At 38.1% G+C, this 15,595-nt stretch overlaps 1 protein-coding gene across 1 annotated transcript; it reads right to left on the reverse strand.

Annotated features, from left to right (window-relative positions):
- Window positions 1-3,599: 3,599 nt before the first annotated feature.
- LOC107082868 (dihydroxyacetone phosphate acyltransferase-like) lies at window positions 3,600-14,955 on the reverse strand. Its single transcript, XM_015371755.1, has 16 exons — window positions 14,808-14,955; window positions 12,969-13,169; window positions 12,695-12,871; window positions 11,914-12,043; window positions 11,665-11,792; window positions 10,353-10,428; window positions 10,095-10,246; window positions 9,861-9,991; window positions 6,845-7,086; window positions 6,194-6,451; window positions 6,041-6,120; window positions 4,897-5,037; window positions 4,476-4,575; window positions 4,298-4,391; window positions 4,123-4,184; window positions 3,600-4,000 (listed from the first exon to the last, which is right to left on the reverse strand). The coding sequence occupies exons 1-16, from the start codon at window positions 14,817-14,819 to the stop codon at window positions 3,948-3,950; spliced, it is 2,037 nt and encodes a 678-aa protein (XP_015227241.1). The 5' UTR covers window positions 14,820-14,955; the 3' UTR covers window positions 3,600-3,947.
- Between the last annotated feature and the right edge of the window lie 640 nt (window positions 14,956-15,595).

Genomic DNA, 15,595 nt, shown 5'->3' on the forward strand with positions numbered 1-15,595 from the left:
GTGTTTAAACACTTAGTGAAATAAAGCTTGTCTAAGCTTCAACAACAGCTCAACACGTTTCTGTAAAGCATAGTGGAACATGCCGTCGATCCTATTTGCATCGTCTTTACTCATCATTAAACACATGAAATGATCATCATCATCTAAAGACATATTGTTTGTTCTGTCCCTAATTATGCCAGATCTGCAAACCATTTCTGTCCATGTCCATTTGGAAGGCTTAAGTTTTATCCAGCAACAGCTCAGCGGTCAGGCTAACAACAACCAGCTATTTGTTTGTCTCAGTGGCTCACATTCTCATCCAGTCTGGCTCTATAGGTTCTGAAACTCAAGAGAAATATACTGCAAAAAGTTTGTTTTGCAGNTTTAGAGAAATTGGAATGTTTTCAGACCAATTCACAATGCAAACCAATGAGGTGAATAAAACATTATTTGTCCAAATAATGTTTTATTAAATTATCTGCTTACTCAAGCACGAATAACCTTTAGTTAAAAGATTCTTTACCCTCTTTGAAATAGCTAGCAGCGAATAGACATCAGGATTCTACTAAATGACTCTTGGTCATACATGGTAATGGAAATGTAATGAGCATATGAGGAACACATGAGCACTAAGGTTATATCAGTGTTTAAACACTTAGTGAAATAAAGCTTATCTAAGCTTCAACAACAGCTCAACACGTTTCTGTAAAGCATAGTGGAACATGCCGTCGATCCTATTTGCATCGTCTGCACTCATCATTAAACACATGAAATGATCATCATCATCTAAAGACATATTGTTTGTTCTGTCCCTAATTATGCCAGATCTGCAAACCATTCCTGTTCATTTGGAAGGCTTAAGTTTCATCCAGCAACAGCTCAGCGGTCAGGCTAACAACAACCAGCTATTTGTTTGTCTCAGTGGCTCACATTCTCATCCAGTCTGGCTCTATAGGTTCTGAAACTCAAGAGAAATATACTGCAAAAAGTTTGTTTTGCAGTAGTTTGGTTCTGAAAGGTCACCATAATTCCTTATCCTTAATGATTCTGGAGATCTGGGTCTTTTGGGGCCCGGATCTCCACTGTGGTGGAGAACCATTGGACCTGCACCCCAGCCAGCCCAATGGGAAAAGAGAGCAGGAAAGAGAAAGAATCCTGTGTTCTCTGTGGTTTTGTTCGTCTTCAACACAGAGGAGGCTGGGAAGTCACACCTCTGTGACTTACCGTGTGAATGGCCTGTGACCGCTTTTGGAGCCAAGGCCTCCAAAAGCGGTCACATGGACACTGGTTCCGAATGTCCAAAAACCATGATCATGGCATATAGCACAACAACATAGTTAGGTTTGGGTTTTACGAAGCCATTACTTGGTGGTAAATATTAAAGGGGATGTTTTTAAATGGCCAAAAAGACACGTTGGCAACGGAGGAAGGAGCTCCTGATTAAATGAGTCAACAGTTGAAGGAAACACCATGTCTGGCACAAACTGGAGACATCCCAGTAGACCTTTCATTTATTCATTAAAAGGTGGCACCATCATGCAGTTAGGAGCAGCAGCAGGGTTTAAGCTGATGAAAAAAAAAACGCTAAATACAGGTCATTCATTCATTTCATGAGCTGTATGCCAATATCATCCGTATCAAGACAATAAAAGACCTGAAATATTTCAGTTAGTGTGCAATGAATCTAAAATATATGAATGTTCAAGTTTTATCATTACATTATGGAAAATAATGAACTTTATCACACTATGCTAGTATTTTGAGAATGACCTGTCTAGGCAAATCTTTTAAAAGTGTTAGAATAGTCTAGTCAAAGGTATGATCTAATCCAGCGGTCCCCAACCTTTTTTGCACCACGGACCGCTATATGGTACCAAAATGATACGACTGGCATGAAATCAAATACAAACAGCATAAAAATAAAACAAAAAAAGGAATAGTACACCCAAAACATGATTAGCCTCCATTTTCTACTCACCCCCATGCTGAACAACACTCTGGAGTACTTTTTTGATATCTCAATTGCATCTGGAGATCTGGGAGGCTTCTTGCTGTCTGCTGACATTCAAATAATGGAGGTCTATGGCGCCCGAGACAGAAAGGTCCATAAAAGTCCACAAAAAACGTGTCAATATTCCTCCATACTGCTCGTCCAATGTGGGTAGCGTCCAGAATTTACTCGAAACAAAGTCATTTAGAATGTTTTTAGAGCATAAACAGTAGTGTATAGGATTTCCTGAAAGCGCGCACATGCGCGTTCACGACGCTACGGAAGCCTGATGTTTCGGTTGCTATAACCGCAGAAAATCCCGCTTCACAAAGATAGAATGAGTCTTGAACTGAATTAACCTGTGTCAAGAGGCACAGATGCACCGACTGATTTAATTGGGAGAGAATACCGCAATTTTTTATATTTTTCAAAATACTTTTTTCTGTGCGGCCTGGTACCAAATGACCCACGGACCGGTACAGGTCCGCGGCCCGGTGGTTGGGGACTGCTGATCTAATCTATATGATAATCTGTGGCTAGGCTTGAAGATTAGTGTTGGCAGACAAAAAAAAAAAAAAAACAGATATTCACAGATATTAAGGCACCCTCAAGTTTGCTGTTAACTTTCTCCTACATGTTTGTTTCCTGACAAACAAAATAAAATATCTTAAACACACTTTCGTCAATGAAATTGCCCAAACTCCTAAACAGTCCATTTTATTTCCAGGTTGTGCGGCAGCAAAACAAGAAAAAGGCTAAAAGAAAAGGGTGAATACTTATGCAGGGTACGGTAGACAGTATAAGGCTTAATCTGAAATCATCCCGTAACCACTAACCCTTAACTATCACCTCACAATAAAGTCCCACTCACAGCTGTGGAAGGCGCCTTGGTTGTACGTGTGGGGTATAGACGTCAAATGGATGGCCTCTTCCCTACAACGGAAAGCAGTCGTTCCTATGGCAACACAGTGATGCCCTATGTGCATGGCTGTAGCTTCTAGGGATTAGTGACGTTTTTTTTTTTTTTCCTAACTCATGATTTTCTGTCACAAAGAAGCAGCAAACTTACAGTTGAATGCATGAGTTTCCTCCACCCCTAGTTCGCCACTGCCAAATTCCAAAGAGCCTGCACTGATGCAGACTCTCTGATGCTGTTTCTCTGTAAGGGCTAAACGATCCACTCGCCCTACCAACTACGTGGTTTGGGACACCCCTTAGTGTGGTGGACCCTCCACGGGGACGCGCAAACGGAGGGTTAGTGCTCAAGGTTAGTGTTTAGAGGCCGGATTGGGCCTAAATCTATACTTCATCACCAGGCTGGGTTTACACTGACAGTGTTACTTAGCTTTAATATTATAAACACTACTAGATAACACATCGAAAATATTTCCCATTCAAGTCAATAAAACCTCTTCAATAGCTAGTTTATTTTAAAATACCTTGTTTATTCTCACAGTCAGTCAACAATCAATCAAACACAGTCGAAAATTAATCAATTATCATTAAATATCAATTATAATATATAATTATAATTAACACTGTTATAATAATAACAATATATATATATAAAACTAATAGAATTGTATCAGCATTTTATCAATATTTATAAAACAACTATTTCCATAGATTTTTACATTAAAAATATGCCTAAAAATTAAAAAATATGGACTCTAAATTAATAATTACTTTATACATTTTTGAATTATGAGAAATATTTAAACAGGTAGCAAAATAGATCAATATCTAAAGTTAATACTAAAAACGTATTAGGTTATGCTTTCTAATGTTTCAATTAGCTCCTTATCAATTTCTCTGTTTTAACAGCAATTTTTCAGTCAATGTGGCGAAAGGATTTACTTTTTCTCCCTAAGTTACAGCAGAAATGCATGAAAATATGTAGGGAGACAAAAAATGGCCCAGTTTGAGAGATATGGGGGATAATGTGACTATAAAAAGGCATCTGTTCCAACTGAGTCTACAGTCTGGCATCAGGTACGGCCTGGACAATCTGAGGAGGGATTCTTCCAGCTGCAGCATAGAAAACAAAAGCTGGTATCATTGGCAAAAAAATTAAAGGATACTATACAACAATATAATACAAAAGAAAAGCAAAAAGGGATAAAAAGGACTTCAGTTTTTAATCAGCTTACCAAGCATGTCTGCATTTCTTCTCACAGCTGATTTGTTCACTTTGTATTCAAGACTCTCTGATCTGAAATCAGAAAATAACTACATCAAAACTTGCAGAAATAACAATACAGTTTCATAAGGGTGGAGGAAAAACTAAATAATACGGATTTTCAGGGTTGGATCTTGGTTACTCACGTTTTTATCTTTGTGACAGCCCCCAGCCTCCTCATTGCAGACAAAACATTCTTTTGTACATCCGATGAAAGGGCTTCATAGGTTTGGAGTTTTCCTGAAAAAAAAAACATTTATTTAGATTTAGAAGAAGGTTTAACAGCCAGAGGTCAGGGTTCAATCCTGAGAATTTCTATTTCACCTGAAATGATGAGCTTTGTGGCAACGCTTCGCACAGCAGGCAGAAACTCTTTCTCTGTGAACGAACCGTCTCTCTCCTCACAGAGGACTCTGAACATCAGCTGCTCAGGGAAAATTTAGTCTGTGAGTGCAATTTACTGGTGAATCTCAATCAATTCAGACGTCTTTTAAAAAGTTAAATTATTTCAGTAATTCAATAAAAAAAAAATCAACAAACAGTGACGCATTTAACACATATATTTCTGTTAATTTTGATAATTATAAACAATTACCACCACTATAAAAAAAAAAGTCTGTTACATCATGTATCATTCTACCTTTCAAAAATGGACAAATTTAGGCTTTAATTAAAAGGGTGGATTTAATTAAATTCACCCTTTTAATATTTTCTAATTAATGATACAAATTCCAAGAAAATTAACCTGATAAGAGTCTATGAAGGGTTTCAGCAGCTCCTGCAGGAAAGAAAGCACCTCCAGCCCAGTGTCTGAAACCGTCACCTCCCACTGACTGACATGGGCTGCTTTACATTTCTCCAGTAGAGAACATGCCTCCTCAAAGTCCTACATAGGGCAAAAACAAAGGAAAACAAATATTAGCCACAATCAGTAATCGTAAGATTAAAGTTGCATAGTTTTCTGCTGCAGTGGAATAATATGGCAAATTTAATCTCCATCTGATGGAAAATGGATAGCTTAGATCTGTCAGAAATAATATAAATCCTGCTCAGATTGGCCACAGAAGTACAGTTACAGAAAAACACCCTGATAAAAGAATGTCTGGATTATCTATCAGTACTCTGACCAATGAGATCTGAGTGCTGCAGAGTAAATATGCACATAGCAATTAAGGTTTTTCTTCCATTCTACCAGACTTAAATTGGACCATTTTCTATTTTTGCCTGACACATAGGCAAACCTTAGGGGAATAATGCTTGCAAACCCTGTTGGTTTTCAGTCAACTGTGGAGTGCAAGAGGAAAATGAAACCAGTCAAAATGCTGGGTTTCTTTTCACTTGTTTTAAAACAGAAAAATAAACCATCTTTGCTAAGGAAGAATCTCTAAGGTTGCGTGTAGCAGCAGGGCAACGCCGCTGTTAAATCAAAAACATTGATCAAGCAAATTTGATCAGTTTTTATTAAACTGATCAAATTTTCTCTTTTTCTTTTTTGTCACAATTAATTTGGCCTCCATTACACAATGCAAAAAGAAAGATAGAGAACTAAATAAATTGGCAACAAATAAACTCTAGGCAGTGCTTGTTTATGTTTTAGCTATAATATCATTAGCACAGGCTCATTTAAACCTGTTTATTGAGAAAATACAAGTGGATCCTAAAATCTGATCCTCGTTTCCTTCTTTCTCTTTCTGCTTTAGCTGATATCCTCTCATTTACAAAAAGCAATTAAAGTACATGTTTTGATGTCCAATGAAGGTTGGGATAAGAACATATACTGCTACACCTCCTGTTTCTACCATAAGAGCTCACCCAGTATGGCAGCAGCCGAGTTAAAAAGAAATATTTTAATCACAGGATGATGGGAATCTGAGCCAAGGCTCATCTACCTGAGTAGATCTGCCAGGGATGAAAATAAATTCGTAGGAGAAAACTTCTTGAAGGAAGCAGAAACAGGTGAAGATCTCATCTGTAAAAAGATGATAAGTTAATTAAAGAAGTTATTTTGTGAAAGAAAAGGTGTCAAATCTTTTCACCCCCACCTCTCTGTGTGCTTTTTGTGATGCTTATGGCCAATGCAAGGAGTGCAGGTCGCACAAAAACATGAAGGCACTGATTCCGGTATGAAGCCAGCATCAGGAACGCAGCCGCCGTCCTCATCACATCCTCCTCTGGACTTATTGGATGTTTCCGCTCAGGCTCATCCGCCCGAACCAAGTACACACATCCGGCTTTACGGTACACAATGGAGTGATGGAGAAGGATGGTGGAAGACATCACCTCTGAATCGGAGACTTTCTCTGTAAAAAAGCAACCTCAACGTCATTATGTACTTTGAGCTTTTCAATGCAATCGGATAGGTGTTTGTGTGCATTCAGAAGACTTTTAAAAATAGGCCAGCTCGGGTATTGCGCTCTTAGCCTAAATCACTTAAGGTGCTTTAATCCACTGAATACGCCCTAAATGAGTGTGAGTGCTGATGCCGACTCACATTCGTCTAATCTATCTGATCTGCTTCAGAGCAGATCAAAGGATCTGGATCTGTCCTCAAGGAGTGACCTTTGTACATGGCAAAAAAAACAAACAAAGAACAAATGCCACCTAATGGCCGTTGAAGGCATGTACATTTATTTACTGTAAATCGCCTTTAAATAAATGGGAAACGAGTAAAAAATGCAGACTTCTACACCCACCAGGCCAGCTCAGATGAGCCCCACAATCCAGGGCCAGCTTCCTGAGCCAGAGGGTTTTCTCTGTGAGCTGATCAAACAGCAGACCCTGTTCTGTTAAGGCTGTAGCAGGAACCTGGAGCAACACGCAGGCCATCAGAGACCAGGGGCTGGTCAGGCTACCCTCTTCCTGGATCCGTACAATCAGATGAGCCAACCAGCTTGTACAGGCCTGGGCCTCTGCATTGGGCTTCTGAGGAAGATCCCTGTAATGGAATAGAGACATCTTGGATGGATTATATAAAGTTAAAGGTCAAACACAAATGATGGAATTTGTTGTTTTATTTCTAAAGAAGAAGCTGATCAAAACTGTACAGGAAAAACATATTCATAGCAAAAAGGAAAATCCCACTGTTCCAAAAAAAGACAATTAAAAACAATCTACTGGTCTTTGTTTCCAAGTTTGAAGATGTTTCGCTTTGCTTTGCTTCAAACTTGGAAACAAAGTCCAGTAGATTTTATGTTTTTGTAATGACTATGAGCTGGATGACTGAGAATCTCTACCAGCGAAAATCCCACTGCTTTGCAAAGCTATCTAATATCAAGTGTGTTTGACAGTGATTCCGATGTAATAAGATTCATCCTGAATATTTAATAAGTGTGAAGGGAAAATAAAAATGTACCAAATGACTAACATTTATTTGCTTTCAACCCCTTGTTGTGGAGTTCAAGGAGAACTGGATTACTGCAAATCAAATCCTGGGACAGCTGGTTTTAAAGCTGACAGCAGGAAGTACATGTCCTCTTCCACTTGGACCCTCAGTCTGGATGGAGAGACTCCGGCGTTCAAGCTGGCCAACATGTTCCAAGTGGTGGAAATGTTGAGCTGAGGTCCTTATTTTTTTGTAAAGTGACTGCATCCTACTTTTTGAAGTAGCTTGAGCTAAAACCTAGCATCACCTATTCTGCTGCCGTTTTTTTCTAAAAGCCGAGGAGTCTGTGGTCTGCATCCATTGAGGAACAAAATAACACATAAAAGAGGACTCTTTCCTGGCTAAGCTTTTGCATCCGAGAGATCATTCTGCTGCTGCTGAGCCAGTTCTGATTCCTGAACATCATGAAAGCTAGCCTCGTCAGACCATCCTGATCTCGCGAGCTTTCAAGATTTCACTCGCAGATCAGTCTGGAGACTCTCCGTTGAAGAAAATTTGGAGCCGTTCACCAAACGAACGTCCAATCAGCGTTGGCTTTGAGGCGGGTTGAGGTGTGACGCAACGAGAAGCGCGACAGTTCAGTCTAAAGAACATGGCGGCTTCAGCCGATGAAACTAGCGTTAGCGTGGCTATCGAGCAAGTTTTATCGGAATTACAGAGTATTTCTTCACTGAAAGAAGAGCAAAACACTGCTCTGGAGGCTTTTCTCAGAGGAAAAGATGTTTTTGCTCTTCTCCCGACTGGTTTCGGCAAGAGTAGCCTGGCTGTTAGTACGTCATATGCTTCGTTGATCTTATTGGTTTATTTGGCCCGTCTATCACCAACATAGGCCAATCAGCTAACCAGTATTTTCGCCCCTTCCCAAAATTACTTCAACCGAAGGTTTCCAGATGGATATGCAGAGCAAATCCATCTGACGGAGTCAAGTTACATGAAAGCAGAGCTAAATAAGTGAATATTGTCAAAGACTCTACCTTCAGGACTCAATTACTTTTACGCTTACTAGTTCATTTTTCTGTATATTTTTTTTGTAGTTGGTATTTTTCACATATTTTATTAAACATAGTAATAGTATGATAGAGATTTTTAAGTTTAATAAAAGGTCACCCTATCCTAATTGTTATCTGTGATCATTTTATTACAGTGACCGAATGCCTATCAGAGCTGAACCTAAAAGAATTAATTAATCTTTATTAATTATTGAAATAATTGTCAACTTATTTAGTAATTGATTAATCCTTAACTATGTTAGAGTGTAGAAACTCTAAAATGTGCCTTTAGTCGACAGAGGAACCAAGTTGAGCAGCAATTATACTAAAATAATTTCAGTTTAAACTAATTAAATCTTTTGTCTGTCAATATGCTGAAAAGATTTAATTTTGTTAAAAATATTTTTAAAGAACCTTTGGCTATCCAATTTTTAATTGAAAAAATAATCAACAGATTCATCGTTTTGAAAAATAATTGTTAGTTGCAGCCCCGGCTGAATCAGCTTCCTTTCTATTTAACAACCTGAGAAGACAATATTTTCCTTGTGGTTAATGATTAATAAGTCTGCTTCCAATCCAAGTTATTGATGTTTACTGGTGGTAAATACAAACTGGCTTTTAGCAGCTTGTCCAGATGTCCAGCATCACGGGTGAGCGAGTTGATAACACCTGGTAATTGATGGTTATAATAAATTAACTTTAACTTGCAGTTATAGTTATTAATAAATTAATAATCAAACCAATAAAATAGCATACAATGCTTTTACTTTATCATTAAATAAAATCATATGAAACCATATTCTTTGTAAATTGAGTCCACTATGTTGTGTAAATAGAGCTGTACTAAGAGGCCCATAAAGGTTCTTTTAGACCAAATACATTGACACCTCAGACAGCCAGTGCATTATTCAGGAAAGCAGCCAAGAGGCCCGTAGCGATGGAGGAGGAGCAGAGATCCACACCTCATTTGGGAGAATCCATGCATTATTAGTCAATGCAATTCACATCATTCTATGGCGATGCCGATCTTTAAAAGACAAATAAACCGTACGAGCTGATGGAGAGATGGACAAAACGAAATAAGAAGCAATTTTGTGAGGAAAAACTCCAGGAAGCAGCTGAAACCTTAGGACTGGAGGGTCACCTTTCATTAGGAAGACTGCAACACTTAAAAAATATATATTTATACTTAGTATAAATATATATTTAATAATACAAAGAAAGGTTATTTCTACAAATTATTACATTCCTTTAAAACACATTAAATATGGTTTGCATTATATTTTCTGCTATCAGGAAATCACTAATAAACAGCTCAGAAAGTGTTTTTTTCCCTACCTCGGTAAAAGATTGTACTGGCAGCGATTTATCTTTCCCTCACACAGCTTTCGGACAGACAAGGGGCGGCCAAAGTTCACATGCATGCGGCCATAACTCTCCTGCAGAACTTTGCTGGCCTTCAGCAGACCCTGCAGAGAGAACGAGAACGTAAAAGACAAAACACTTAAAATCAGGGTCCAATAAAGAGTGTAAAGCATAATCTAGACTTGCGTGCCACACTGAGGTACATACTGTGGTACTTTCTCTGGGTTTGGGGACACCCAGTAACTCGTGTGCGAGCAGCGACTCTTCCAGCACCCGGTCATAGCTGATACTGATGGGCAACAGGGTGACATCATACACCTCGCCTTTAAAGAAGGGCTCCAGGACCATGTGCATCATCCCTACAGAAATTTACAATCGGAATTAAACAAAAACATTTATAAATTGGTCCAAAAATATTAGAACCTGCTCTGAAAAAGGAAACCATTTTGACAGATAAAATCTCACCTAATTTTGGTGGGAGGGACTTCAGTGTTCGACTCCTGAGACCTTCTACGAAAAACTCCAGAGGAGCAAATCCACTCTACAGAAAACATTTGAAAATGAAAAGATACCTCCTTTAGCTGACAATAAAATCTGAAATGAAAATACTTCATAAACTAACCTTTGAAAACATTTTCCATCATGAACATGATTCATAATAATCTGAAGGTTTTAATGACTTATCCAAACAGCTCTTTTTTCAGTGAACAGTATAAGTATATCTAAATAACAAGGCCTGAGTGTGCAATCTGAATTGTCTGTACATTTTTCTGTTAATTTCACTAAAAAACAAAATAATACATACTAATTCCATTAGTGAGACTTGATACACCTTGGTCTCGGTTGGTGTGGTCTCGACTAAAAAACTAGATTCCACTTCATTTCTATTCACCCTAGGACTGGATGTGATTGAAGACTTTAAACATTAAATTTTTCTAATGGAGATTTCAGAAAAAAAATTTTTGCTTATACCAGATGCTGTACGTTGCATTATAATTTTAATTCGACAGGATTATTATTAAATATCTGGCAGTGATAATTCTCGTGTACATCTATATTTGTTTGTTAATAAAATAGCCTGTGAGACATTTCGGACAAAGCTTTGATTTAAAGCTAACTTTTCATGATTACTTTATGTAAAAAAAGAAATAATCCATAATCTACCAGGTTGAATATGCACCCAAAATAAATATAATCCATAATGTTAGCTAGCTAAGCAGGCTTTCAATACTGCATCTGTTTTCTACTACCAGCACCTTGCTCCTCAGAAGCTACGGTGTTTAATGTTTGCAAGCCTTTATTTGACTTCTCTAAAGAGTCTATGGGTTATTGTGGCCAAATAGCACAATTTCCAGAATGCATGTGGCTTTCACATGTAGGAAAAATTTTGTTGAGTAGAAGATGTGTGATGCAAATTGGTGGTTCCTGGATTGTATAATGTATAATGTACTACCTTTGGAGCAAAATCTTTTCCGAAACCTAACCAATTTAACAAACCTCGGCCGTTTCTGATAAAGACTGATCCATTTTCCTACCAGAATAATGCTCAGATTTAACTAACAGCTGCAAACACTGTATTTTTTTCAACTCGCTATAGGACATTTAAAAACGCAAATAATTATATCCAAGTATGTGCAAATAATTTGAGCCTATGTGGATTAGAGAGACCGGTGCACCTGAATCTTGTGTGAAAAACAAAATATTGCCACTGTTTTATCTTTAAACCAAGTTCTTAATGGAGCATCAGTAAATATTTTGGACAAATCATAAGCCTTACTTTGACAATTGTTCGAACATATTCTGACAGCACAGCCCAGTAGAGTTTGTCAGAGCCGATGGCACGTCTGATAAAGAAAGCCCCAGACCGCCTCAGTATCTCTCCCACCATCTTCATCCCTGCAAGAGCTTTAATGAGGAAGGAGAAAAGAAAATAGTAAAGGGTAAAGGAAAGGTGAGTCTGCTTGTCAGGATAACTTTTAGCTTGTTAAAATAACATTGGACTGGTCCAAACTGAATAGATACTTGCGAATTCCTGCAGCAATTACAGGCAAGGGTATGTCGTATGTGAACAAGATGTAGGAGACAACCAGAAAGTCGATATAACTCCTGTGATTGGGCATCAGGATAACAGGAAACTCCTGAGCAGCTTGCTGGAGCTGAAGAAAAAGAAAGAAATATGAAATAAGATACATTAAAAAAAAATAAAGACCTCCTAGACAGATATATCGGCTGATGTTTTTGACTGATATTAGTAGGGTTTTTGGCACCTATACCTGCACATGTTGGCCGATTCATTACTGCATTCAGAAGCAATGTTTTGAGATTATCTGAAGTGAATGAGTTTTTATTCACTTCATTTGCCATTTAATTGTCTTTGATCTAGTAATTATTGTTAATTTTTGTTTGAATTGAGATTTGTGTAGCATTTGTTATGGTGTCATTTTTATTATGTAAATACGGGTAGGAAAAAAAGAAACAAAAACACATTTTTTATTAATAGAGGAAAACTGTATTGGTGTAGGATCAATTCTAAAAGTCGAAACCATAATATTACCACCACCATGTTTAAAAAAATGAGGTGGATAAAGTATTTGTAGCTTGTTGTTTCTGTACCTGTTTTACTTTGTATCTCTTTTCCCACTTACTAATAGTTTATTTGTCCTTGCAGCCTTTCCTGTATGTTAGTCTTTAAAGGTACTTCTGATGGCACTATATTTGTTTCTGTTTAAAAGGCTTCACGCTTGTCAAGGACCAATGTGAGTGACAGAAAAAGTTTATTTGGTTTCTTGGACCCTCCTCCCACTTACTGCGTTGAGCCCTTCCATGTTGACGTAGATAGCGCTGAAGAGTCTTTTGAACACCTTCCTGAATGTAAACGCCATTAGCCTGATGAACCTCAACTGCAGATTTTGAGACATTTCCTGCAAAGTCTTGTCTGCTTCGTCTCTCACTTCCTCCAAAGATGACCCCGTCTCCACAGCAACCTATACAATAACGAAGGGAGAAGCCATGACTCCATGCTGATGTTGTTGCAACGTGACACTTCTCATAGTTACTCAGCTTTCTGAGCCACAGGCCTACCTCTTGGATCACATAGCGTAGATACTGGGAGTCCAGCACGGCTCGGTTGAGTTCAGGGGTGGAGCAGGTTGGCCCTCCTTTGTATGGTGGGGGACTAAAGGTCCTGAAGGCAAACCTCAAGTCACTACAGTGTCTCTGGTCCTCCAGTATGTCCATGAACTCCGCTTCATTTTGAAGATTAGCTTTATCCCAGCCTCCATCCTAAGGTAGAGAGGAATATATTAATGTATAAAATATTCCAAAACGCTAGTTAAAGTGCAACCTTGGGAGCAAAAGCGCATGCAAAATTGCCTCATCGGAAACCAAAACACATATTATAGTGACCCCTCTGAAACCAAAACCTATGCTTAAATGCCCCCTTGGAAGCCAAAACACGTGTTGAACTGCCCTTTCAGAAGCCAAACCACATATTAAAGCGCATGAAAAATTGCCTCCTCAAGAGCCAAAATCCAAACTAAAGTGCCCCCTTGGGAGCGAAAACATGTTTAAGTCTCCTCTTGGGACCCAAAACGCTAACTAAAGTGGACTCTATGGGAACCAAAACGAAGTGAGAGTTTGGGAGCCAAAACACGTTTTAAAGTGCCACCCTTTGTAAGCCAAAAGACATGCTAAAGTGCCCCCCTGGGAACCAGAAAAAAAGTGTTAAATTTCCCTTTAGGGAGCAAATACGCCAACAAAGTGCCCCCTTGGGAGCAAAACACGTGTTAAAGTACCCTCTTGGGCGCCAAAAGTCTAACTAAAGGGCACCCTTGGGACTCAAAACAAGGTGCACCTTTGGGAGCCAAAATGTGTTGAAAAGTGCACCCTTGGGAGCCAAAACACACATTAAAGTGACCCTTTGGCAGCCAAAACACGTGTTAAAATACCCTTTCGGGAGACAAAAGGCTAGCTAAAGTGCACCCTTGGAAGCCAAAATCTGTGCTAAAAGTGCCCTCTACTGTGGTTGCACTTCTATTTCTCTCCGCTCCTGTCCTTCAAAAAGTCTGTGCAGTCACAGAATATGGTGTAAAACTGGTAGGGGCTGTTGCTGGTCCACCATGTTTTTCTCCATAAAACTACTTGTGCTGTGTGTTAAATCTGGTTGCATTGGACACAGCTTAGAGGGACATGGAGACTTAAATGTTGTAATTTAACAAGCATTATTCAGACTACCATGCCACGCTGCACTGATGCAATAATATTTCAAGCATATAAAGTTTGTGAATTAATACTCTTCAATAGACTCATATATACTCTTGTGTTAAGAAGGATTTTTCCTTTTCTTGAATATAATAATCATGAAAGTAAATTAAAACAAATTATATATTAATCAATTAATCCATAACTTTTTAAAATCAGAGAATAATTAATCTATTAATTATATTAATCATTGTGTTGCATGCAATGTCTTTTTGCTCCATGTTTTAGTCTTTTTTACACAATCTTGCATCTTTTAATGCAATAAAATAAGTATGCAAAGGATTTATAAGTTGGCTATAGATTTAGGACATTTTTTTCCAAATTAGGTTAGGGACTTTTTTATCAATTTAGGAAATGTACAACCTAAGCCTCTACTATTGAGGTAACAGAAAAGAGCTTTCAGTTCTGTACTCTGACCCTCTGTACTCTGCATATTAGGCAACAGCTTAGAAACTCTGACCAAGTTCAGCTGGACAAAACTTTGAGCCACTTATGTCGACCCCCAGCCCAGTCTGCACTGCTTGCATCTAATTTATCCACACGGCGTTATCCAACCTTTTTTATTTCATTTGCAGTAATGTCAAACAGCCCTGACTGAGATGTAAAATGTCGCAGCTGAATGGAGGTATAAATTAATTGAAAATAAGCAAATTGTCTTACCGTGTTCGCCATTATTTACACTAAACAGTCTTTCTCTGCTGCCGTTTTGACTTTCACTTTTCTCTCTTCAAAGCCTCACAAAACACTCAAGCTGCAGCAACTTGCACCTCAGACCAATGGAGTCCCTGGATCTCAGAAACTCCTCCCTACCGACTTCAACCCAGCAGCCCTTTATTTTACCGATTGTTATTCTGCCCTCTAATAACCTGAAAGGCAGAGCTGTAGTTGCAGTAAATGTCCAGCAGATGGAGATTTAGTTCTAAACCGATATGGGTGTAATACACAAAATGACCACTGCATGATATGGCGCTGTTTCATCTAAGTTAGTGGCAAAGACAGAATTTTACTGTATTTACTAAGGAGCATTGTTGGAAACACAAAAGCAACAATTTATTTAACAGATCCATAACATTTGGAAAAATGTTTGGTATACTTGATGGTTAAACATTAGAATTTGGCAAATTTGAAAAAAAAAAAAAATGATATCCTCGTTGAGGAATTGAGTCTGCTCTAGACCAGAAGATTATTACCAATAAATCATAAGTATAGAAATAGATTTTTTTTAAAATAGTGATTAATTTTGTTGAGCTCTGTGATTAAATCTGTGGGAGTGTTTTTGTCTAAGAATTAAGGTGAAATTTATCGTAGTAAATTTTCTCAAATAGGTCAGTAGCAATCTGATCACAGTATAAATAAATATCAAAACATCTTCTTGTACATGTAACTGGAGTGCCTTTATTGTTGTTTGTTTTTTAATAAAAATGTTTCCTGTACTATTATATAGTACA

This window comes from Cyprinodon variegatus, unplaced genomic scaffold (assembly GCF_000732505.1).
Source record: "Cyprinodon variegatus isolate N-32 unplaced genomic scaffold, C_variegatus-1.0 Scaffold64, whole genome shotgun sequence".
NCBI classification, from domain to species: Eukaryota; Metazoa; Chordata; class Actinopteri; order Cyprinodontiformes; family Cyprinodontidae; genus Cyprinodon; species Cyprinodon variegatus.